Source organism: Saccopteryx leptura, chromosome 3 (assembly GCF_036850995.1).
Source record: "Saccopteryx leptura isolate mSacLep1 chromosome 3, mSacLep1_pri_phased_curated, whole genome shotgun sequence".
NCBI classification, from domain to species: Eukaryota; Metazoa; Chordata; class Mammalia; order Chiroptera; family Emballonuridae; genus Saccopteryx; species Saccopteryx leptura.
In genome coordinates, this window is record NC_089505.1 from 9,008,684 (window position 1) to 9,030,397 (window position 21,714).

Here is a 21,714-nt window from a genome sequence, read left to right on the forward strand (position 1 = left end):
CTCTTGTTTTAAGTAAATAGATATAGCTCTAGAAAATATGTGCGGATTAAGTTTCTGTAAAGTGAATTAGGTTATGTCTTAGCTTAATATTTGAAGGAATTCTCAAATGAGTACTTTGAAGTCATCCATTGATTTTGCAAAAGCAAGATCTTACATAGGATTTTCTTAATGAAACTTTTTCAGTGTGTTACAAATGCGTTATAACCGTTCTGGACAATGTAGGCAAGACATTCGTGGACACCTGGTATACAATGATATTGAATGATCTCTACTTTTGACGATACAGGGACATAGTGTGTGGCTGGCAAGTGACTTGCGTGGGCAGCAAAACTGTAATTTCTGAGGCATCACAAAGAGTCCCTTATTCCCCTAACATGCCATTACTCGCTTTCTCCTTCTCTGTTAAAATCTCTTTAATAATGGGTACATTTGTAATCCCAAAATAGGGTCAAAAATAAAAGGACTCCCGAAGTAGGCAAAACATTAAGTGTACCCTACAATATGCCCTGTCTGGAGAGCAGCATTGAGTGAGGAAAGGGATGCTGTCGGGGAGGGGAATTTATGCAGCGAAGGGAGGGAGCAAACTTCACTTACTGCAGTTTCTCCCAGGGCAGAACTGTGTGACGTGGGGACACACTGGGGATCCTCACAGTGTCTAATGAAGGAGAGAGCGACCACTCCCGGGATCTGGTGTGGACGTGGGGGAGGGGGAAGGAAATCGCCATCCAAAAAACACCCCTCTCCCCTTGGGGATTTCATTAATGTGCTTGGTTTTGATATTGACCAGCTAAACAAGGTAACTGAAATTCTTCTGAGTAAAGCCACCCTCAAAAATGATGGGACATAAACTGAACATTTCAAATGCTATCTCAGACCTTGAAGGGAGCTAATGACTGAATGTGTCGTATCACACCTGTAAAAATGTTCTTTCCCCGTCAGCACAAACCCCAAACAACACAGCAACACAAGATTAATCACGTAATTCATACTTTCGTGTGTCTGTAATATTGTCATGGTAATGAATGTTATTTGCAGTTATCAATTGCAGTTTTAGTTTTTGGGGAGACTGACTTCTAAAGGGACTATACAGATACCTTAGAAGTCACTGTGAGGACTTAGCCCCAAAAGAGCGACAGAGGGGCAGTTCTACACCCAGGAGCCATGATTCACAGTAACACGCCACACGTGGCAGAGAGAGGGGAAGGAACAGACACAATCTGCAGAGCTTACTTGTTGGCATGGCGACGATGAAGGCTTTGGAATGGGGCCCCATTCCTCTCCTGTTTGCGGCCCGGATTTTGAAAAGATAGCGTTCCCCAGGCTGCAGACCGTCCACTAGGGCAGAGGTGGTGTCTCCCGGGTAGGTGAGGGACTTTGCTCCAAATGGTTTGAGAGCCGGGGCGTATGAGAGAATGTATTCTGAAATGATTTGGCAGACGGTTGGAAGGAGGAAACTGAAAACAGTCCTGTGTCCAGCAGACAGACTGTATGGGCAGGATGAATTAGAACGTGCATTACTAGGATGAAGACGCCAGCAATGCACGCCAAGGCAGCAGTCGGAGCGTAAAGACACAGGGGAAGGTGAGCTGGCATTCACTCAGGCTGTGGGACAGGGCGGCGTCGTTAAGTAGCTAGCAATGGTCCAGTCTCAGCAAGCTCAACATAACGGAACTCGAGGGGCCAGGCTTCATACAGTTTACCAAATTTATTTATACTGTGTTTGGGTCTTTTCTTCATTGGAGTTATATACTAATTTACTATGACAGAATTAATATATCCTGAATGCAAGACACCATGGGAAAGAAATGACTAATGCTAAGAGCTGATTCTGAAGAGCTGCTGACATCTTCAAGAGTTCTGGTCAATTAACCTGGCTATTTTGATTTGCATATTAAGCCAGTTAAATTTCATATTTGGAACTGAACTTCACTTTTGTTGGAATTATAAAAGTTCTTAATATAAGCAGATAAGGATATTTCACAGTATTTAAAAATGTGAGGAAATGTTGCTAAATAATGGATTCATGCAATATCTAATATCTCTATCTTTAATCGACTACATCTATAAACATCTAATGTCTTTGATTAAAAGTCATAGCAAATTCAGCCCAAGGATCTACTGTCTATGTTTATATGGAAATACTATCATTGAAGTGGCTTCAGAGCACAGGTTCACCCTCAACTAAACACTGTCACGCCCCTTTTCCCCCAATGAACTCAAGATTTACAAAACTTATCAAATTTATATGACTAGGAGCTAACCAAAAATATAATTTGAATTACAGAAAAACTAAGCAATTAACATATTTCCTATGGGAGCACGGAAGATCTTCTCTTTTACTCAAGATCTAATCTTTAAAAAGTTCATAAATTCTAAAAATTTCAACCAAAACTGCCTTTGCAGCATTTGTGTGTCTGTGTATGTGTGGGTGGGTGGGGAAACATACTCTTTTCTTATGGAAAGTGAACAAACTAGTCATTTGTGGTGGTCCAAAGTCAGAATTAAAAGAATGTACTGTGAATGAAATTTCGTCACTCTGACTTTCCTTTTTATGGATTCAGTTCATCTGAACAAAATTTAACCATGGCAAAGTACAGTCCTCCATTGCGTTTTATATCTCTCGTACATAAACAATGTCCAGTGTAATTATGAGTTTTCAAGCCCATCACTACACCCTTATGAAAACTGCCCGATGCAGGGTGCAGAGCTGTGGGGTTTTTGGACATAAAAACTCAGTAGCTATCATTATTTCTGATAATATTGAATCGATGAGCAGGGAGCTTCTTTCACTAACGAGAGAGAAATATAAACGAGGACATGGGAGAGGAGAAGGAAACAAGTAGCATGGTCATAATGTCAGTAAAGGAGCAATGATGGATGTTTTTGTAACTAAAAAGAGTAGTCAGCCCCACATTATCCTTATTCATTTTTCCAGAGGCCCCTGCAGCAGCACAACAATACTTCATTCAGAAGGAGCCAACGATCACATTTTTATGAAAAGAATTATTCAAAAGGGCCAACTAAATATTTCTTCTCTTCATTTGTTTCTAATTTATTCTACTGGGGGGAAAAATGGCAAGAATAGTACAATATATTTGTCTAAAAAATCTGGAAAGTGTGAAGTTTAGGAAAGACTCTCCTGTCTACCTTCCTTCTGTTGCTCCATGAAAAGGTCTTGGAAGGTCAACAAAGATAACAGTTGATGGAAGGTCAACATAGGTAACAGTTGAATACAAGAGAGGATCATTCCTTTTTTTTTTTTTTTTTTCAATTAAATTCTCAAAGGACGTCAGTGGTAATTTTCTGGATCTTTTTAAGCTCACACAAACTTTTCATAGTTTCTGAAGACTTAAAGTTGTCTTCCAAAATTGTGTAACAACAAAATGTACCCTTAGGGTACATTTATATAAAGTGATGGCAAGCAGAAACCTCAGTACTCCCTTTTAAAATATCTTCAACAGACTTCTGAAAGGTTTTGAATGTTTGTACATTAAGAAGAAAAGATCTGTGCTTTTATTTAGTATTCTCAACAGACTTTTTAAAATTTAAGTATTTGTGAATATTTTATCTTATTTTTAAATCTATAGTATTGTTATTTTAACTTCATATTTTCCTCTACAAGTAATTCATTAACAAGGCTGAAAAATAGGTGGAAAAAAATTTCCATTTCATATCTTGAGTTTTCCAGCAGCACCCAAATTCTTGCATATACAGAAGGTGATAGTCATCTTCATGACTACCTAAATCTTACTGACAATAGAAAATAACCCTCCATGAAATATCCTTGTCTGTCGGAGTAGCATCTCATAGACATATGCTGCCTCCCTATTTCTTGGGCAGTCCCACCAGGCCCATGACTGTCAGGGTCAGTGCACATGTGTGTGTCTGGGCGATTTCAGTCCCACACGCACCTTATACTTTATGCAGTGTGGTTCCTACCTTTTACTTTGCCCTCGGTCTCAGGTAGTGCGTCCCACGCTACCGTGACGGCTGTCGTTTTGCCATTCACTGGCCAGACGTTTAAGTTCTCAGGTGCTGTTGTCGGAGCTACAAAAGGAAGGTCAAGGATCCAAGGTTTAAAAAATGTCCTCGGGCATATTCTAAAAGGAAATGGCATACAGTCGGCCATGTACACTTCTATTGAAGAGCTACTGTGCTAATTTTTGTTACAATGAGAGAGAATTCTACATTTGCTCTTGTGTGATGTGATTTATATCCATCCCACCAGCTTCTAGAGTGGGCTTAGATACATCTACAGAAATGCTTTTAGGCATTCAGAATTTCTCTCATTGCTGAATATTGAAATAGACAAAGAAGATTAAAATTTAGGCTTTTAAAAATAAAGACATGGCGGGGGGGCGGTAAAAATAAAGACATGGTTTAAAAGAAAATAATTGTAACTTTGGAAACAGAGCAGAATTATCCCCAGGAATCAAATACAAGCCCAGCCTAAGGGAAGGAGTCGCCCTTGCACTCCAAAGCCATGGCATGCTCCGAGGGCATGCACGCATACAGTGGCGATTCATGGATGCTCCTCACCGGGGTCTACTGTGCTGCACCAGAAACAGCCGGTGAAGGACAGAACATGGACCCAAAGGAAATAGCTCCTTAACTTCTTTGTGCTCATACATAAACACACTACCAAAATTCAGCATTGATGTTACTTAAAAAAAAAAGTCCATGCCAGCGATCTTTGGGCTAACCTGCCTTTAAATCTTACTTTAGAGCTATTCCCAAATTGACCGTCCAAAGGCCATTTTCAATACAGACCAGATTCCGGAGTTCTTTGGAAGACCGACGTGCTCCATTTGCCGTCTCGTTCGCCCTGGGAAATGCGGACTGCAAATTCATACATGGTATCTGGAATCAGGGTGTCAACCAGCACGCGCCTGTTGGAGACCTGCTTGTAATCCCACCTCGCCAATTCCCCCTTCTCTCGGTAGCGCACCGTGTACTGTCTGTAAGAAAACACAGGGCAACAACAATGCAGCCGGATGCCAGTTCTCTGCAGCCGAGCCCTAGGCTCCTTGGTGTTCTTCCTTCCCCAGAAGTGACGACTTTGGGAGGTACATCGGGAAAGCAGAGAGGAGGACAATCTACACTTTTGACTATGTTGTCGGCTCAAAGAATCGACTGAAGTTACAGGCACAGGTGTCTGAAGCAGGCCAGGAAAGATGACTCTTCAGGAGCTGAAAAGTCTCCCTGCTTAGAAGGCGGAGCAGAGATTCAGGAGGGGTGGGGCTCAGAGAGGGATGGCTTCGATGAGGGAAGGGCTGTATCAGGGACGTTTGTGCATGTGTGCGTGCGTGCGAGCGTGTGCGTGTGTGCGTGCATGTGTGCGGTGTGGGAAGAGCAATGTTAAGAATCAGAACTGGCCCAAGGTATCCCAGCTTTCCAGAAAAGAAAGACAAAAGAAGACTCATGTCATGCTGAATCGGGCATGTTTCCCAGGAGTTCAGGGGGAAGGCAACGTGTGGTTCTGAGTGGACTTGTTACCCTGAAAACGGGCAGAAATGTGTCACACACAGAGCAGGACAAAGGAGCCGATAAAAAAACAACTCGAGTGTGAGATTATCAAGGAGAGAAACACAGGGTGACTGAACAAGGCCGAGTGCCACGGTCCCAGACGGAACACGTCCTCGACACTGAGTGCCGCGGGCGACATCCACTGCCGTCCTTCTCCAAGAAGCCATCGCTGTGGACGCTTGGCGATAGAAAACATCTGATGCACTAAAAATGTGCTGTTCGTCAGGACAGTTACTAAGTCAGGACAGGACTTCAGCTGTGGACGTGGCACTCCAATTAACCCAAGAGTTCTGCTCGGAAAACGCAAACCCTCTTTTGTTTTCGTCAAGATGTTGGAAATCAAAGTCCACGGGTGATCAGGAACAGTTCATGTGGAGAGGGCCACATGGCTAAGGAGAGAATCACTATGAACTGAGGTCTTTCGAAGGAAGCAGATGTCTTTTTTTACTAGCAGGCAGTGACAAAAGCTATATCTAAATCAAATAACAGTCTATATAATATGTAGTTATATAATATATTTCTCAGAGTTATATTTCATTCATTTTTTTAAAGGACGTTCACTTTTCCTGGTTACAGACAGGTTAAAAAATTAATATGTAATGAGTAAATCACCAGAGCTGTGGCTGTCTCTTGGTTATATAAACTATTAAGTCATGTAATATGAAACTTTTGATGGCTATTTTCATCTGCCACTAACTAGAAATGAGGTCACCCGTGGCCTTTTAACACAAAAAATATTTTAACCTCGTGACTAGTTTTCCTTCTATTGCTACTGCAAGCCAATATAAAAAGCAGAACAGTACAACGCCCTGTCTTAAGAAAAAAATCTGATTCACTTGTTACGCACAGGTGAGCCTCACATGAAGCAGTCTGGGGCTTGGAGACTGTCTAAGGAGGAAGCGCTGTGTGCGGGGCATTAGACAGGGGACCGCCACCCTGCTAAGAGCCTCCCCCCGCCACTCCTCACGGATGACGGAAGGAAGGGTAAGGCCCCTCCTCAGGCGGCCCATACCCTCTGCGCGTGAACACAGCGTTGATGAGGCAAAGCAAACTCAGCTGGGGGTGAAGAAAGAAATGGGACCGAGGACATCTGCAGACACACGTTAAGCCTGAGCAAGCGCGGTGTGCGGTCCCGCTGTGTGCGTCCCACACGAGGCCCCGGTAGCATCTATCGGTGGGACATGCGTGACCACACTCAGGACTAGCTAGATTGCTGTAGGGTAGTCTATTGTTCAGCTACAGAAGAGGCCAGCGTTCGTATATGTCAGGGAGTAAAATGATTCAGATACATACATGTCTCTTCAGGGCCAGGAAAACCGCACCTCTCAGACACACAAGGGAGACAGACGAAGGAGGGAGACTACCTCGATGCAACAACTTTCTTCTGCTTCTCCACGACAGGGTCCACCCAGGCCACGAGCACGGACTGGGACGACATAACCCGAACACTGATGTCCTCAGGTACGTCCAGTTCATCCTCTTCTGAAATGACAGTGAGGCGTGGGAAGGCTGTCCCTCACCTCTGCCCCAGTTCCCCCAGAGTTTAGTGTTCACCCTGCACCATTTTTAATTAAGTTGCTTATGCTCAATGTAGATCAGATAAGTAGAAATTTTAGCAATTATTCGATTGGTTGATGTAGAGAAGCCTAACTCTGCACTCTTGCCTTTCTCTCAGAAATGGGCCGTCTGCTTGATCGAGCTGCCCGGCCCGATCCCCAGAAAGCGTAGGGCCGAGGGAGGCTTTGCCTTGGTCAGAGATGCTCCAGCGAGCTCAGTGTTTTCTCAATAGACAGTGAGCCAGGGGAAATAATGCAATTTTTACTAGAAGCACAACTTTAGGAGAAGAAAAGCTCGAGTTAGCATTTCCTTGGCAATCACGGCATGAAGTGAAAACTTGAGGTCAGACAGCAGCAGGACCACACTGGGCTCGCTGGCCTCCCATTTCAGAGCACGGGATTCTGAGACCGATGAACGGTTACATTCCGCTACAAAGCCGAGTCCCGTCCGCCCGTTTCCAATAGAACAATCACAGCCACAGAGCGTACAGCTTTTGTTCCATCTCTAACATAAGCTGAGACTCACAAGATGTCTTTAGTTTTGCTTTTGAGTCTCTTGGGCATTTTTGAATATTTTTCTTTATTTTTTTTTCAACTTTCAGGGACCTTGTTTGTGGCTTTAACCACCAGTAGGGAAAGGTGGAAGTCATTAATTAGCCTGTCAGGAAAGTGATACAGGAATTTCTAGAGCAGCAATTAATGACTAATGAAAGTAAAACGTATGTATGCGGGCCTTCTGTCTTACAATGTAAAGAACTATAATAAATATAAATTTTAATAATATGTAATATAAAATTATAATTAACAAATTATAAGTTCATGAAACTAATTATGCTATATATAGGTTGCCTCTTTAAATAAGGCACAGGATCCTGAAAAGGTGTATGTAATTTGTTCATATGCGAGTACTATAAAACGTATCTGTGAACAGACGTGGAAAAAAGTATCCCTTGGCACGTGACTGGCAAACAGGCGATCCCAAGCCACGACTGCATCTCTACATCTTTTCCCTCAACGCCCCTTTTACTGGGTTTTAGCTGAAATCACGTGCGACTGCCATCCCGCACGCCACCTGGCCGCTCCTCTCTCTGTTCAGTCTGCCGGGGGGGGGGGGGGGGGCAGGGGGGGCGGGGGCGGTGTGGCTCCCTCGGCACCCTTACCTGGAATAAATGTTCGGCTGCTCTTATTGTGGCCCGCCTACTGTGCGGGGAGGACATGCGGATATACAGAGAAGTACCTTCCATCACGAGAATACTCTAGCCTCCAAGTATAAGAGAAACACACTTGTATCCGAAATGCAACCCAGTCCGCCCCGCTGTTTCCTTTACACTCAGGAAAATCCATGGAATCGGTCACCCAGACAGACAGCACCGTTTGGAAACAGCACTGAATTCACGCTAGACCCCGGAGACCGGAAGCATCCTTACCTGAAACCTTCCGTTTTGTCAGGGCGGCCCTGTAGACGGGCTGACTCTGCCCGCGGGAGTTCATGGACTGCAGGGACACCACGTACACCGACTCGGAGGCTGCGGACCCAGAAGCAGGCAATGAGGCTCTGTGGTGGGCTTCCCCAGAACACACATCTCTCTGCCCCCTGCCCCTCCCTCCTTCCCAGCTCATCGTTCTGGGGCATTCCCTTGTCTCTTCTGGACAACTAACGAGGAGACCAAGAACGGTAGGAATTAAACTCAAGAAGAACACTTTTTAGGTTAGGAGACAGGGAGGTGATTTTTACTGTGAATTTCCTGATAAATGGTTTTCTATCTCATCCGCATGCTAAGAGAAAGATGAACAACATTTTAAAAAGAAAGGGATAGCCTATTTACCCACGTACGTCCCCCAATTTCTTTTTATTTCTAAGATGGAGAAGGGAGTGACTCTGATATTCTCTGTCATCAGAAAGAAGGGAGAGGGGACAAGAACAGCCACCGTGCCAGGTCAGCAGCCCCAGCGGGATGCCTGCCCTTCGAAACCAACAGCCAACCAGAATCCTCAGGTGGAGGCTCTGCAGATTTGGACAAGTTTAAATGTATCCTTCATTTCCAGATTGTTCTTTCCCTTAGGTCCCCACCCCCCAAATTGTACATTGGGCCCACGAGTATCTAACTTAACCTCAGTTTGAATACTTTATTCAGGAAAAAAGTTACAGTGATAACATAAAACATCTAAGTCTCGAGTACCAGGCAATCATAGATTCTGAAGCCCAGGGGAAACCTTGGCTATCTTCCAACTCAACCTTCTTACTTTACAAATAAGGACATGCAGCCATAAAAATGGAATGATGCACAGTCTTCCCTAGCACCAGACTCCAGTCTCTGTGGACGGAGCTGCCCAACAGCAGCCTTAATCAATGCGAGAGTGTAAACGAGGCAGCCTGGTGGATTTCTAATGCAGGCAAAGCCTGAATTGAAAACCTGATTTCTAAACAGGTAAAAGCTACGTGAAGTAACAAAGGGCATACCAGATCCTACAGAAAACTTCTCACCCAGCAAACAGTCCTCCTTCCAGGAATGACCCACTCACATGGCAGTGGGAAGTAGAAACTTTCTGTGTTTACAAACTGCTCGTCCAGCCAGACAGGAAAGGAGACCCGTGTTCAGAAACCTCGCACACAGAGCTGTTTACGTAAAGTAAACGTCTGGAGACTAATCAGGTTTCAAGGGAAGGGGACACATCTGACAACCTGCTCTCTAAAGAGAGGGCAGGGGACACACTGCAGCAGGAGTTACTAAGGCTGAAATGTGTGTTTTATGAAAGGGAGGAATCGAGTCTGCAACACCTGGACTTACAGAACATCAAACTACACTAAACAGGACTCCCCTCGGATCTGTTCTTTCCTTGGTGCCATTGACGATGGAGACACGCCAACAGTCATCAAAGGAGAAACGCAGCCGTTTGTGCTCACAGTTCAGAAGCACGCGAAACAACTAACCCAAGAGGCGGTGAACCAACGCTCACCAAGAGCCATCAGGAAATGAATAATTTCCCACAGTCGACCTTTTTTTGCATACTTGCAATATATTTCTTAAATTTATTTACTCCTTCCTTCCTTTCTTTTTTTACGTCCCGATTCTTGATTTGCTGAGCTTCCTAAACTAACCTCAGCCCAAGATTGTGAAGGAAACGTTTTGTACTGCAGGAATCGAGTAACAGCTCCCAGAGATTGGGTCAAGTCTGTTTGTTTGCTATGTCAAGCATTTCCCGTCATTTCCTCATTTGGTCCCGACAAAGGCCCCACGAGGAAGCTGTCTGCACTGTCTCCTCTCACAGAAGGTGAGAGGATCTACCCAAAGTCATGCAGCAAGTAGCAGGTGTGCACGGCTCCAAACCGGGGGCTGTTAACAATGCGGGTGAGGCGGGGGCAGGGCCCAGAGCTAACCCACCCAGGCCCCTGGAGCCCAGAGAGTGCCTGACAGCTAGGGAGGCAGCCCAGGAGCCCACGCTGCTGTCCAGCCTCCGGAACACTGTGTGGCCGTGCCTTTAGCCAAGTGGATCTCATGGGCCAAAAGCATTCACTGTGCAAACTAAATAGGAGACATGGGGACAAGCACCCCGTGACTAAGAACTGCAGAGTCGGACAAAAGCTGCTGCCCAGTGGCCCTGGGCCCCACGCGACGTAGGGCACAGAGGTGCTGAGCGGAATACTGCACTCGGCAGCTTGGCTTCCCCCAGGAGGGGAGACACACAGGGGCCAGGCCACACCTCCCCAGTGCCTCCTGCCAAACTCATCAAGTAAAGGGCAGGGGTGGGGGTTGGGGGGCAAGGAGGCAGGGGTGTGCTCTGTCCCCACAGCAGGGAAGCGCCCGGGCCTCTCAGAGCCTGACCTGTGTGCACTGTCCAGGCCCGTCCACCAGTAAGGCCAGCAAAGGTCAGCAGGGGACCTGGACTAGAACGATGCACACAATCTCTCCCGGCCACTGCGAATGTTCCCTCAGCTTCCGTGTCTGAGGCTCCCTTCGCCCGATAAGGGTCTGCAAAGTGGGAGATGCTGGGACTCGCGGTCCAGCAACGGAGGATCGGAGACAGAGCTTAAAGAATGAGACGGTGGACACAGAGCCAAGCCACCAAAAGCATTAGCTCCCGTCTCAGGTCCAGGAAAATGGCCCAACTCAAGAGACCCGTGCTGGGGGTCAGGGAGCGGCTGGTGGGCCCCCGGAGGCGGACCTGCCCTGCCACTGGCTGAAGGTTAAGGATGGGGGCATGAGCGGAGGACAGGACAGAGAGCATAATTCTGAATAACTGGAACGCCTGGGATGTGAACACCACAAGTAAAATACAACATTGGTCACGAATGAGCCTCTCAATGCTGAAATGACGAGACCGATCAGCAAACACCAAATGCTAGTGAACACAAAACTCACCGAGCTTTTTAATTTCATGTGTTCGCTCATCTCTGGTTAGAGGAACGTAGTTCATCTTCCGGCCACCTTCCCCATAGCCCAGAAGAAAACCCCGTGATCTGCGTGGACTCTTGACTCCAGAGAGGCGTGGCGCCTTCCACGAAACGGACAGCCGGTCGTCTGAGGATCGGACTCGGACACGCAAGGGCTTGTTGGGCACTTCCTTTTCTTAAAGAGGACACGACACAGAAACTGTTACACAGTATATAGCCTTAGAGTCCGCCCGTGCATATAGAAAGTCCATCCAAAGACTGAACCACGACAGTTAAGAGCTAGGCTTCAACATCCATTTTGGACTCCAATTCTAGTTAAGAACATTTTCCCCGCCAAGGGCGGCCACCCTGCATACGCGTGTTACTCCCGTGTTCTGGACTAAGAGGTCTCAAGAACTTAAAATGGAAACACACCATGTGTGAGACTGCCAGACAGAAATCTTGAGTGTTTTACAAATGTCCTGTTTCAGCTTCTTTCTTTTGCCCCCTAAAGTCTTGAACTATATATTCTCTGGGGAGAGCTAACAGTCAGTGTAAAAATATCGCAAACACACATTATGTGCTGTTTCTAACTGCCTCTAGGAAGCTTTCTCATCTTATCATATAGCTGAAAAGACAGGCTTTCCTGGCCTTTGTGGTGATTCACTAAGGGCTAAGTAGTACCTGATTGCTGGTTTGGATCTTAATTTTTCTGATGTCTAAGTCTTGCCTCCACACAAACCCTGGTCACCCCACCCCCACCCCAGCCACCCACCACTGCTGTTATCCTCAGTCTGTGCTGTTTCCTTCTTTTTTTTTTTTTTTAATTTTATTTATTCATTTTAGAGAGGAGAGAGAGAGAGAGGAGAGAGAGACAGGGGGGAGGAAGCATCAACTCCCACATGTGCCCTGACCAGGCAAGCCCAGGGTTTCGAACCGGCGACCTCAGCATTTCCAGGTCAACGCCCTATCCACTGCGCCACCACAGGTCAGTGTGCTGTTTCCTTCTTGCTAAACTAGTCAGTTTCGAGAAATCCTCTTACTAAAATGATCAGTCTCAAGAAATGCTGTCAGTGTTAAGCTTTCTTGAAGCAGTGCATTCTGGTGGCCAGTACTTAATGTTTAAACTTTTGCTTTTCTGTCAATGAAAAGCTGGTAAGTTTGGGAATAAAGGTTGTAGACCCTGGGGCGACTACATTGTCCATTGCTGAGAGTGGATCACATCTGTGCTCTTCTTTGGGGACCCCATAGGCTAGTGAATGTCTCTCTAGGAATGTCAGCCCCTTACCCCCACTGGCATCTTCCTCCACTACCTCATCAGTGCTAATTTTATCAGACTGGGAAATTCCCAACTAGGCTAAGACATAAAAACACAATCTAACGTCATGAGTTAGTATGACTCTCAATGATGCAGTACATAAACCAATAGCCATTGGAGTTGCCTATTCTAAAAGCCAGACACCTGGTTCTGTTCTGAATGTAATCCCTCCTCGAAGAGGCCGGCTCACGTGCTCACTGGCCTTCAGCTCGCCCATGCTCAGACTTAGGCATCACCCTCACCACCCCTAAACTTCACATCTCAGGACCAGGCGGGATGCTGGCCTGTCGGGCAGGGGCAGGCCCAGCTCACACGGCTGCAGCACGGGTCCTCACACTGATGCCCTGTGCGTCAGTCACCGCTCCCACCGGTACTGGGCCAGGCGAGACTCCGGAGCTCAGGTGCACTTTGGATGAATAGGCCGGATGAGGATGAGAAGGGTGGTGGAATGGGGAATACGAGCTGGAAAAGGGTACAAGTGAGCGGTCATAGCCGGAGCACAGCTGGGACATGTGCTCCACTGTCCTCACTCTGAGCTGAAGGACTGGGTTCTATGGTAGGCTCGCAAACGCCTCCCCCACCTCTCTCTGTGAAGGGCTCCTTCCTGAGTGAGCTGTGACACAGCCTTCCCGAGACACACCTGCGGAGGACGCACAGGACTTGGCTTCCACACGCCACTATTTGCAATACTTACTCGAACGTCTTTCTTGAACGCCACATTTTTGTCTCCAATAAGCCACCCCCATACTTTTAACTACTTACTGAGTTCTTGTAGGAGATTTGGGTAGACCCAGCTATTTAACAATACGGAGAAAAAGTCTCGTTTCTTTAGTTTGCCGTAGGGTCTGGAGAACGTCACCCACTTCATAATTTACTGGATCCCTACCAGCTCGAAGGCAACTGACAAACATCCTCATGGGAACACAATGACACCGCACTCACAGACAAAGAAAGCAAAGCTCAGAAAGGTTAGGGAGAATCTGGAAGCCCAGTGGGTGGGCAGTCAGCTGGCACCAGAACCAGGTCTGAGGCTCTGCAGCACACGTTCCCTCCACGTCACTCTTGTTGGGGAGCTCACGCCCGTTGCAGAGTTGTGTCACCAGCCTCCATATTGTGGCATAAGCAGGTGTGTGCTCTGGAAGGGCCCTCTGGTGCCTCGCAGACACCTCTAGCAAAGGATCTGGCCTGCAGCACCTGGAATCAGTGTCCCAGACTTCGGGCTGCAGGCCACCCACTTACAGAAAATGTCAGCTAAGTTCCCAAATGCCTGCCTGGTGCTCTTCAGGGGAAGTCAGTCCATTTGTCCCCTGGGGACCCACTCATCACACTCATCCCCTGAAAGGTGTTTGTGTTGCAGTGCTCCAAGGAAAGACCATCTGAGGAAGAACCCTGGTCAGCCACACCGATAGCCCGGCTGCCTGACTGTACAGAGCAAAAGCCGAGAGGACTTTCTGGACACCGCTGACAATCCAGTATGGAGTCTCTGTCAGCCATGACAGTCATGTCAAGTGTTATATCAAGACTGAGGTAATGGGGTGTAATGGGAACGCCCTTACCATAAGTTTGGACACTCTGGAAAGGACACCTGTATGAGTGGGGCTCTACCCCTGGTGGGCTGTAAGAACTCAGAGCTCCGACCACCAACTCCCGAGCCTGGCTCGCAGCCCTGCAGGACTTCCACTCCACGGGAGGCATGCTGCCACTGCAGCCGCCTGGCTCGAGACCAACGCCTGCCTCTCCACCTGCAGACGCCGGATGCACCAGTGACAGGAACTTTGTGCCAACACTTGCAACTCACTTTTTTTTTTTTGTATTTTTCTGAAGCTGGAAATGGGGAGAGACAGTCAGACAGACTCCCACATGCGCCCGACCGGGATCCACCCGGCACACCCACCAGGGGCGACGCTCTGCCCACCAGGGGGCGATGCTCTGCCCCTCCGGGGCATCGCTCTGCCGCAACCAGAGCCACTCTAGCACCTGGGGCAGAGGCCAAGGAGCCATCCCCAGCGCCCGGGCCATCTTTGCTCCAATGGAGCCTTGGCTGCGGGAGGGGAAGAGAGAGACAGAGAGGAAGGAGGGGGGGGGGTGGAGAAGCAAATGGGCGCTTCTCCTATGTGCCCTGGCCGGGAATCGAACCCGGGTCCCCTGCACGCCAGGCCGACGCTCTACTGCTGAGCCACCCGGCCAGGGCACAACTCACTTTTCTCACATAAGCTCCCCTCTTTCTGTGTAACCTGCATGTGACACTATTGGTTTATTGGGGAGATCTTCCCTAATCAACCTGGCATTATGGAAGGATACAAACATGTGTAAGTGACTCCTTTTGGGGACTCCCTTGTTGATGACAATGACTCATCCTAGGAAGCAGGTCAGGACACTAAGGAGAAAATTAGCACGACATCTCACCATCCTTCAGAGACACCAGAACAGCCTCCTCAGCCATCGGCTGGAGTTAATAAGTTCTTGCTGCCTTTTCAAGGATTGGGAGAAGAGAGAAGGTCTTAAATGGGGGGGGGGGGGGGGAGGAAGAAGAAAACAGGAGAAAAGAACCTTGATCTCCCCAGGCTCATCAGTGCCAGTTACCAAAAACATTACAGATTGTGGAAGCCTTTACAAAGCATTTAAAACTACCTTTGAAAACAAACAAGTCTAAGTGCCTTCTGTTCAGGATTTCAACTGCTCCCTGGACCCGTCCAGGATTCACAGAGCCTCTGATTTCCTGCTTTCTAGGGTGACAAGGTGAAGTCTATACTGTGGAGTGGAAGCCCCAGGACGTGGAGTATAGACAGGGACGGTGCGGTCTGAGGCCAACCCCAGAGGTGGGCACAAGGCTGCCAGCTTTTATATCCCAAGCGTAGTTCACCAAACCCAGCAGGGCTGTCTCAGGAACACCACGAATCCACTAGCCATCCCAGGACCACTCGATCTCACCGCTCTGTTCTATTCGCCTTTCTGTTTCACCGAAGTGCTGATTCTCTTCCCCACTTACCAGGAATTCTCGAACTCCCAGCCAAGCTTCCCTCACAGGTAGAGAAAGGAGCCCTACCCCAGAAGCCCAGCACATGGCCAGTTAGTCATCATCTCAGTTTTATCTCAACGTGGCATTTGAATTTTATGGACTACGCCATGATATTTTGGTGTTTGTTTTAAAGTAAAAAATGATATCTTAAATGACCGATCATTAAGAAAACCCTCCCGTTGGATGTGGCCAGTGTGCCTGCACCTTCGTGGACTCCTGTTCTCCCAAGTTCTGCAAACCCCGGGTTGAGAAGCTGTGAGAACCACCGGCACGTTGGTAGCGTCAGGGTGTCCTCCAGAATGTCACCAGCAGCTGGCTTGGATCCCAGGAGTACTAAGAGTATCAGTGAAAACTATACACGTCGTGCCCTTGATTTCACCCACAGGACTCAGGCTGCAGGTGGCTGCCAAATGCCCTGTCGTCTGGAGGCAGTGGCCAGCACTACACTAGTGACACCAGGGAAGCCCTGCCACCTGAGCAAGAATGAAGAGGTTCTACCACTGCTTGTATGGATGTGGCTGTCGGTCTGTCTGTTTTTCTGCCAATACCACCCTATTTTGATTATTGTGGCTCTGAAGTAGAATTTGAAGTCAGGAAGGTATGATACCTCCAGCTTCATTCTTTTTCCTCAGGATCGCTTGAGTTCTGTTGTTGTTTTTTTATGGTTCCATTCAAACCTGGTGATTTTTTTGTTCTATTTCTTTAAAAAATAACATTGGAATTTTAATAGGAATTGCGTTAAATTTGTGTATTGCTTTGGGTACTATGGGCATTTTAATTATATTGTTTCTTTCAATCCATGAGCATGGAATATTTTTCCATTTCATTGTCTTTTTCAGTTTCTTTTAATCATGTTTTATAGTTTTCAGTATATAGGTCCTTTACATCCTTTGTTAAATTTATTCTTAGGATTATTTTGTTGTTGTTAATGCAGTTGTAAACAGAATTGGTTTTGGGGGGGATTCATTTTCTGGAGTTTCATTGCTAGTGTATAGGAGAGCCATAGGCTTTTGTACAGTATTTTGATTTTGTATCCTGTAACTTTACTATTGGTTTATTGTTTCTAGTAGTTTTGGGGTGGAGTATTTGAAATTTTCTATATACAGGATCATGTCATCTGCAAAAAGTGACACCTTTACTACTTCTTTCCCAATCTGGATGCCTTTTATTTCTTTCTCTTGCCTGGTTGCTCTGGCTAGGACTTCCAGTACTGTGTTGAATAAGAGTGGAGAGAGTGGGCAACTTTGTCTTGTTCCTGATTTTAGAGGAAAAGCCTTCACCTTTTCACCATTTAGTATGATATTGGCTGATGGTTTGTCCTATATGGCCTTTATTATGTTGAGGTACTTTCCTTCAATGCCCATTTTATTGAGTGTTTTAAACAAATGGATGTTGTATCTTATTGAGTGCCTTTTCTTCATCTATTGATAGGATCATATAATTTTTGTCCTTTGTTTTGTTGATGTAGGTGGTGTATTACATTGATCAATTTATGTTATGTTGAACCATCCTTGTGCTCCTGGAATAAATCCCACTTGGTCATGATGTATTATTTTTTTAATGCATTATTGTATTCAATTTGCTAGTATTTGGGATTTTTGCATCTGTATTCATTAGAGATATTGGTCTGTAGTTTTTTTGTGTGTTGTCCTTGCCAGGTTTTGGTATCACGCTTATATTGGCCTCATAAAATGTGTTAGGGAGTATAGCGTCTTCTATTTTTTTTTTCTCTTTTTTTTCATTTTTCCGAAGCTGGAAATGGGGAGGTAGTCAGACAGACTCCCGCATGCGCCCAACCAGGATTCACCCGGCATGCCCACCAGGGGGCGATGCTCTGCCCTTCTGGGGCATCGCTCTGTTGCATCCAGAGCCATTCTAGCGCCTGAGGCAGAGGCCACAGAGCCATCCTCAGCGCCCGGGGCCATCTTTGCTCCAATGGAGCCTTGGCTGTGGGAGGGGAAGAGAGAGACAGAGAGGAAGGAGAGGGGAAGGGTTGGAGAAGCAGATAGGCGCTTCTCCTGTGTGCCCTGGCCGGGAATCGAACCCGGGACTCCTGCACGCTAGGCCGACTCTGTACCGCTGAGCCAACCAGCCAGGGCTCTATTTTTTTTTTTTTTTTTTTTGGAAGACTTTGAGAAGGATAGGTACCAAATCTTCTTTGAATGTTTGGTAGAATTCACTATTGTAGCCATCTGGTCCTAGACTTTTTTGGAGGGGAGGATTTTGATAGTCATTTCTATTTCCTCCCTGCTTATGGGTTTTCTATGATACTTTGTGACTCAGTCTAGACAGGTGTCCCCAAACTATGGCCTGTGGGCCGCATGCGGCCCCCTGAGGCCATTTTCCATCCCTGCCGCACTTCTGGAAGGGGCACCTCTTTCATTGGTGGTCAGTGAGAGGAGCACTGTATGTGGTGGCCCTCCAATGGTCTGAGGGACAGTGAACTGGCCCCCTGTGTAAAAAAGTTTGGGGACCCCTGGAGGAAGATTATATAGTTCTAGGAACTCATCCATTTCTTTTAGATTTTTAAGTTTGATGGCATTTAATCTTTCATAGTATTCTAGTATGATCCTTTGTATATCTATGATGTCTATGGTAATTTCTCCTCTTTCATTTCAGATTTTGTTTATATGAGTCCTTTCTCTTTTGTTCTTAGTCTAGCCTAGGGCTTTTCTATTTTATTGATCTTTTCAAAGAACCAGATCTTGTATTAATTTTTTCTATTTTTTTTTAATTTCTGTTTCATTTAGTTCTGCTCTATTTCCTTTCTTCTGCTGACTTTAGGTTGCCTTTGTTCTTCTTCTAGTTCTTTAAGTTGTGATGCTATGGTTCTTTTCTTGGGATCTCTTTTGTTTCTTGACATAAGCCTGTAATGATATAAACTTCCCTCTTATTACTGCTTTCACTACATCCCAGAAGTTTTGGTATGTCATATTGTCATTCTCATTTGTCTGTATATATCTTTTGATCTCCGCTTTTATTTCTTCTTTGACCCAGTCATTCTTTAGATGTATGTTGTTTAATTTCCACATTTTTTGTGGGTTTCTTTATTTTCTTTTTGCAGTTGAAATCTAATTTCAAAGCCTTATGGTCAGAGAATATGCTTGGTATAATTTCAGTCTTCCTAAATTTTTTGAGGTTAGTTTTGTGACCCATAATATGGTTTAACCTTGAGAATGTTCCATGCACACTGGAAAAAAATGTTTAATCTGATGTTCTGTGATGAAATGTCCTATAAATGCCTATTATGTCCATTTGGCCTGGTGTGTTGTTTAAGGCCGATATTTCTTTTTTTTTTTTTTGTATTTTTCTGAAGTTGGAAATGGGGAGGCAGTCAGACAGACTCCCGCATGTGCCCAACCGGGATCCATCCAGCATGCCCACCAGGGGGCGATGCTCTGCCCATCTAGGGCATTGCTCTGTTGCAACCAGGGCCATTCTAGCGCCTGAGGCAGAGGCCTTGGAGCCATCCTCAGCGCTTGGGCAAACTTTACTCCCGATGGAGCCTTGGCTGTGGGAGGGGAAGAGAGAGACAGAGAGGAAGGAGAGGGGGAAGGGTGGAGAAGCAGATGGGCGCTTCTCCTGTGTGCCCTGGCCAGGAATCGAACCTGGGACTCCTGCACACCAGGTTGATGCTCTACCACTGAGCCAACCAGCCAGGGCCTGATATTTCTTTATTGATTTTCTGTTTGGATGATCTATCTAAAGCCTTTAGTGGTATGTTAAGATCTCCAAGTATGATTGTGTTTTTGTCTGTTTTGATTTTTAGATCAGTTGGTAGATGTCTTAAATATTTTTGTGCTCCCTGATTTGGTGCATATTTATTAAGAAGTGTTATGTCTTCTTGATATAGCACCCCTTTATCATTATTAAATGCCCATCTTTGTTTCTTATTACCTTTTTTGTATTGAAGTCAGCATTGTCAGATATTAGTATGGCTATACCTGTTTTTTTGGGGGGTATTATTTGCTAAGAAAATCATTGTCCTTGACTCTACTGTTGTCCTTGTAGCATAGATATGTTTCTTGAAGGCAGTGTACAGTTGGATTTTGCTTTTTGATCCAATCTCCTACTCTATGCCTCTTTATTGGTGAGTTCAGTCCATTTACATTGTAATTATTGACACCTGAGGATTTCCTATAGCCATTTTATTTTTTGTTTCTGGTAGTTCTGTATCTCCTTTGGTTCTTCTCTTTTGTGTTTGTCAGTTTTTGTTTGGTGGTATTCCATACTTCTTTCCCATTTCTTCTTTTTTTATACTATGTGTTTCAATATTTTTTTTCATGAGTGGATACCATTAGGTTATTAAGAGAAAAATGACCATAGGTACAAGGGTCCTTTTTCTTATTAGTGCTTCTGCACTCCATCCTCCTTTGCTACTACAGATCTTTCTACTCTCCCCTTTTATGTTATTATTATCACAGATTATCCTTGTTTTATTGTAACCTTGTTGGAGCTTTTACTTATAGTTTTGTTTTGTTTTGTTTTCTTTGATTCCGGTAGAATAACCCCCTTGAGTATTTCCGGCAGTGGGGGTTTTCTGGTGATAAATTCCCACAGCTTCTGTATGTCTGGAAAAGTTTTTATTTCTCCTTCCTTCATATTTGAAGGATAACTTTAATGGATATAGCATTCTTGGCTGGTAACTCCTCTCTTTCAGTACTTTGAATGTTTGGGTCCACTCTCTTCTGGCTTGTGGCATCCCTGCTGAGAAGTCTGATGAAAACCCAATGGGCCTTCCTTTATATGTCATGTTCTTTTCCCTAGCTGTCTTGAGGATTCTTTCTTTGTCATTGATTTTTGACAATTTTATTATGATGTGCCTTGAGGTTTGGGTTGAGGTAATTTCGTGTTCTGTTTGCTTCTTGGATTTGAGGCTCTAAATCTTTCCATAGGCTTGGAAAGTTTTAATCAATTATTTGTTTGAAAAGACTCTCCATTCCCTTCTCCCTCTCTTCTTCTTCTTATTCTATATTGTTCTTTCTGATGAAGTCATACAATTCTTGTAGATCTCTATCAATTTTTTTAAATTCATGAATCTCTCTATTCTTCTCTCTGTAGCATCTCTAGTTGCCTGTCTTTGATGTCACTGATCCTCTCCTCTATCTGGCTGGTTCTATTAGCTAAACTTTCTACCTTATTTTTCAATTCTTGTATTGGGTTCTTCATCTCTATTTTTTAACTTTCATTCCCCTTGGTGAAGTACTCATTTTGTTTATTAATTTGTTTTTCTGAACTCATTGAATTACCTATTAGTGTTTTCTTGCATCTTATTGAATATTTTCAGAACTTCAGTTTTGAGTTCTTAATATTTAACTCCAAGGTTTCCATGTGATTGAGATTGCTATCTGGAGGCTTTTCATTTTCTTTCTGAACTGTGTCTCTTTCCTGTATACTTATTTTATTCTTCCTTTATGGCATTTGAGAGTGGTATTGTTAAGAAAGCTAGCAAAAAACAACTAAAAAGAGTAAAAACAAAAATACAATTAAAAATAGAAATATTTTTAAAATAATGAAAAGTAAAAAATAAAAACCACAGAAAAGCAAAGATCCAAAATTAAAAAATGAAAACTTAAAAGCAAACAAACTACCCACAAAAGAATAAGAATAAAAATGATAAAAGTTAAAGCATAAAATTCAAAAGAAAAAAGATTTCAGTTTTGAGAGGTTTTCTGTTTTCTTCCAGCAGGTGGTGCTGTATTACAAGCTTGATCTGTGTGAAATTCCTGGGCTGACCTCTGCTGAGATGTTGCTGTCACAATGATGTAGGTGGAACTGCCGTCACGATGATGGACGTGGTGTGTTGTGAGAGCATACGGCTTTACAGCTTTAGCAATGGCAATCTCAGGCCTCCAGGCCCTCCTCCCCACATCCTATCAGACCAAGGAACCAGACATGGAACACCTGTGTTCTTCAGGGGAGA

The 21,714-nt window shown here is 45.1% G+C and overlaps 1 protein-coding gene across 2 annotated transcripts in view; it reads right to left on the minus strand.

The window, feature by feature from the left end:
- Positions 1 to 21,714, minus strand: part of FNDC1 (fibronectin type III domain containing 1) — a 92,609-nt gene that overhangs the window by 34,629 nt on the left and 36,266 nt on the right. For both annotated transcript variants that reach the window (XM_066372916.1, XM_066372915.1), the window contains exons 5-10: positions 11,444 to 11,650; positions 8,510 to 8,608; positions 6,891 to 7,008; positions 4,771 to 4,958; positions 3,940 to 4,047; positions 1,231 to 1,419 (exon numbers count right to left, since the gene is read on the minus strand). In XM_066372916.1, the coding sequence (XP_066229013.1) occupies positions 1,231 to 1,419; positions 3,940 to 4,047; positions 4,771 to 4,958; positions 6,891 to 7,008; positions 8,510 to 8,608; positions 11,444 to 11,650 (909 nt within the window). The remainder of the gene's footprint in view (positions 1 to 1,230; positions 1,420 to 3,939; positions 4,048 to 4,770; positions 4,959 to 6,890; positions 7,009 to 8,509; positions 8,609 to 11,443; positions 11,651 to 21,714) is intronic.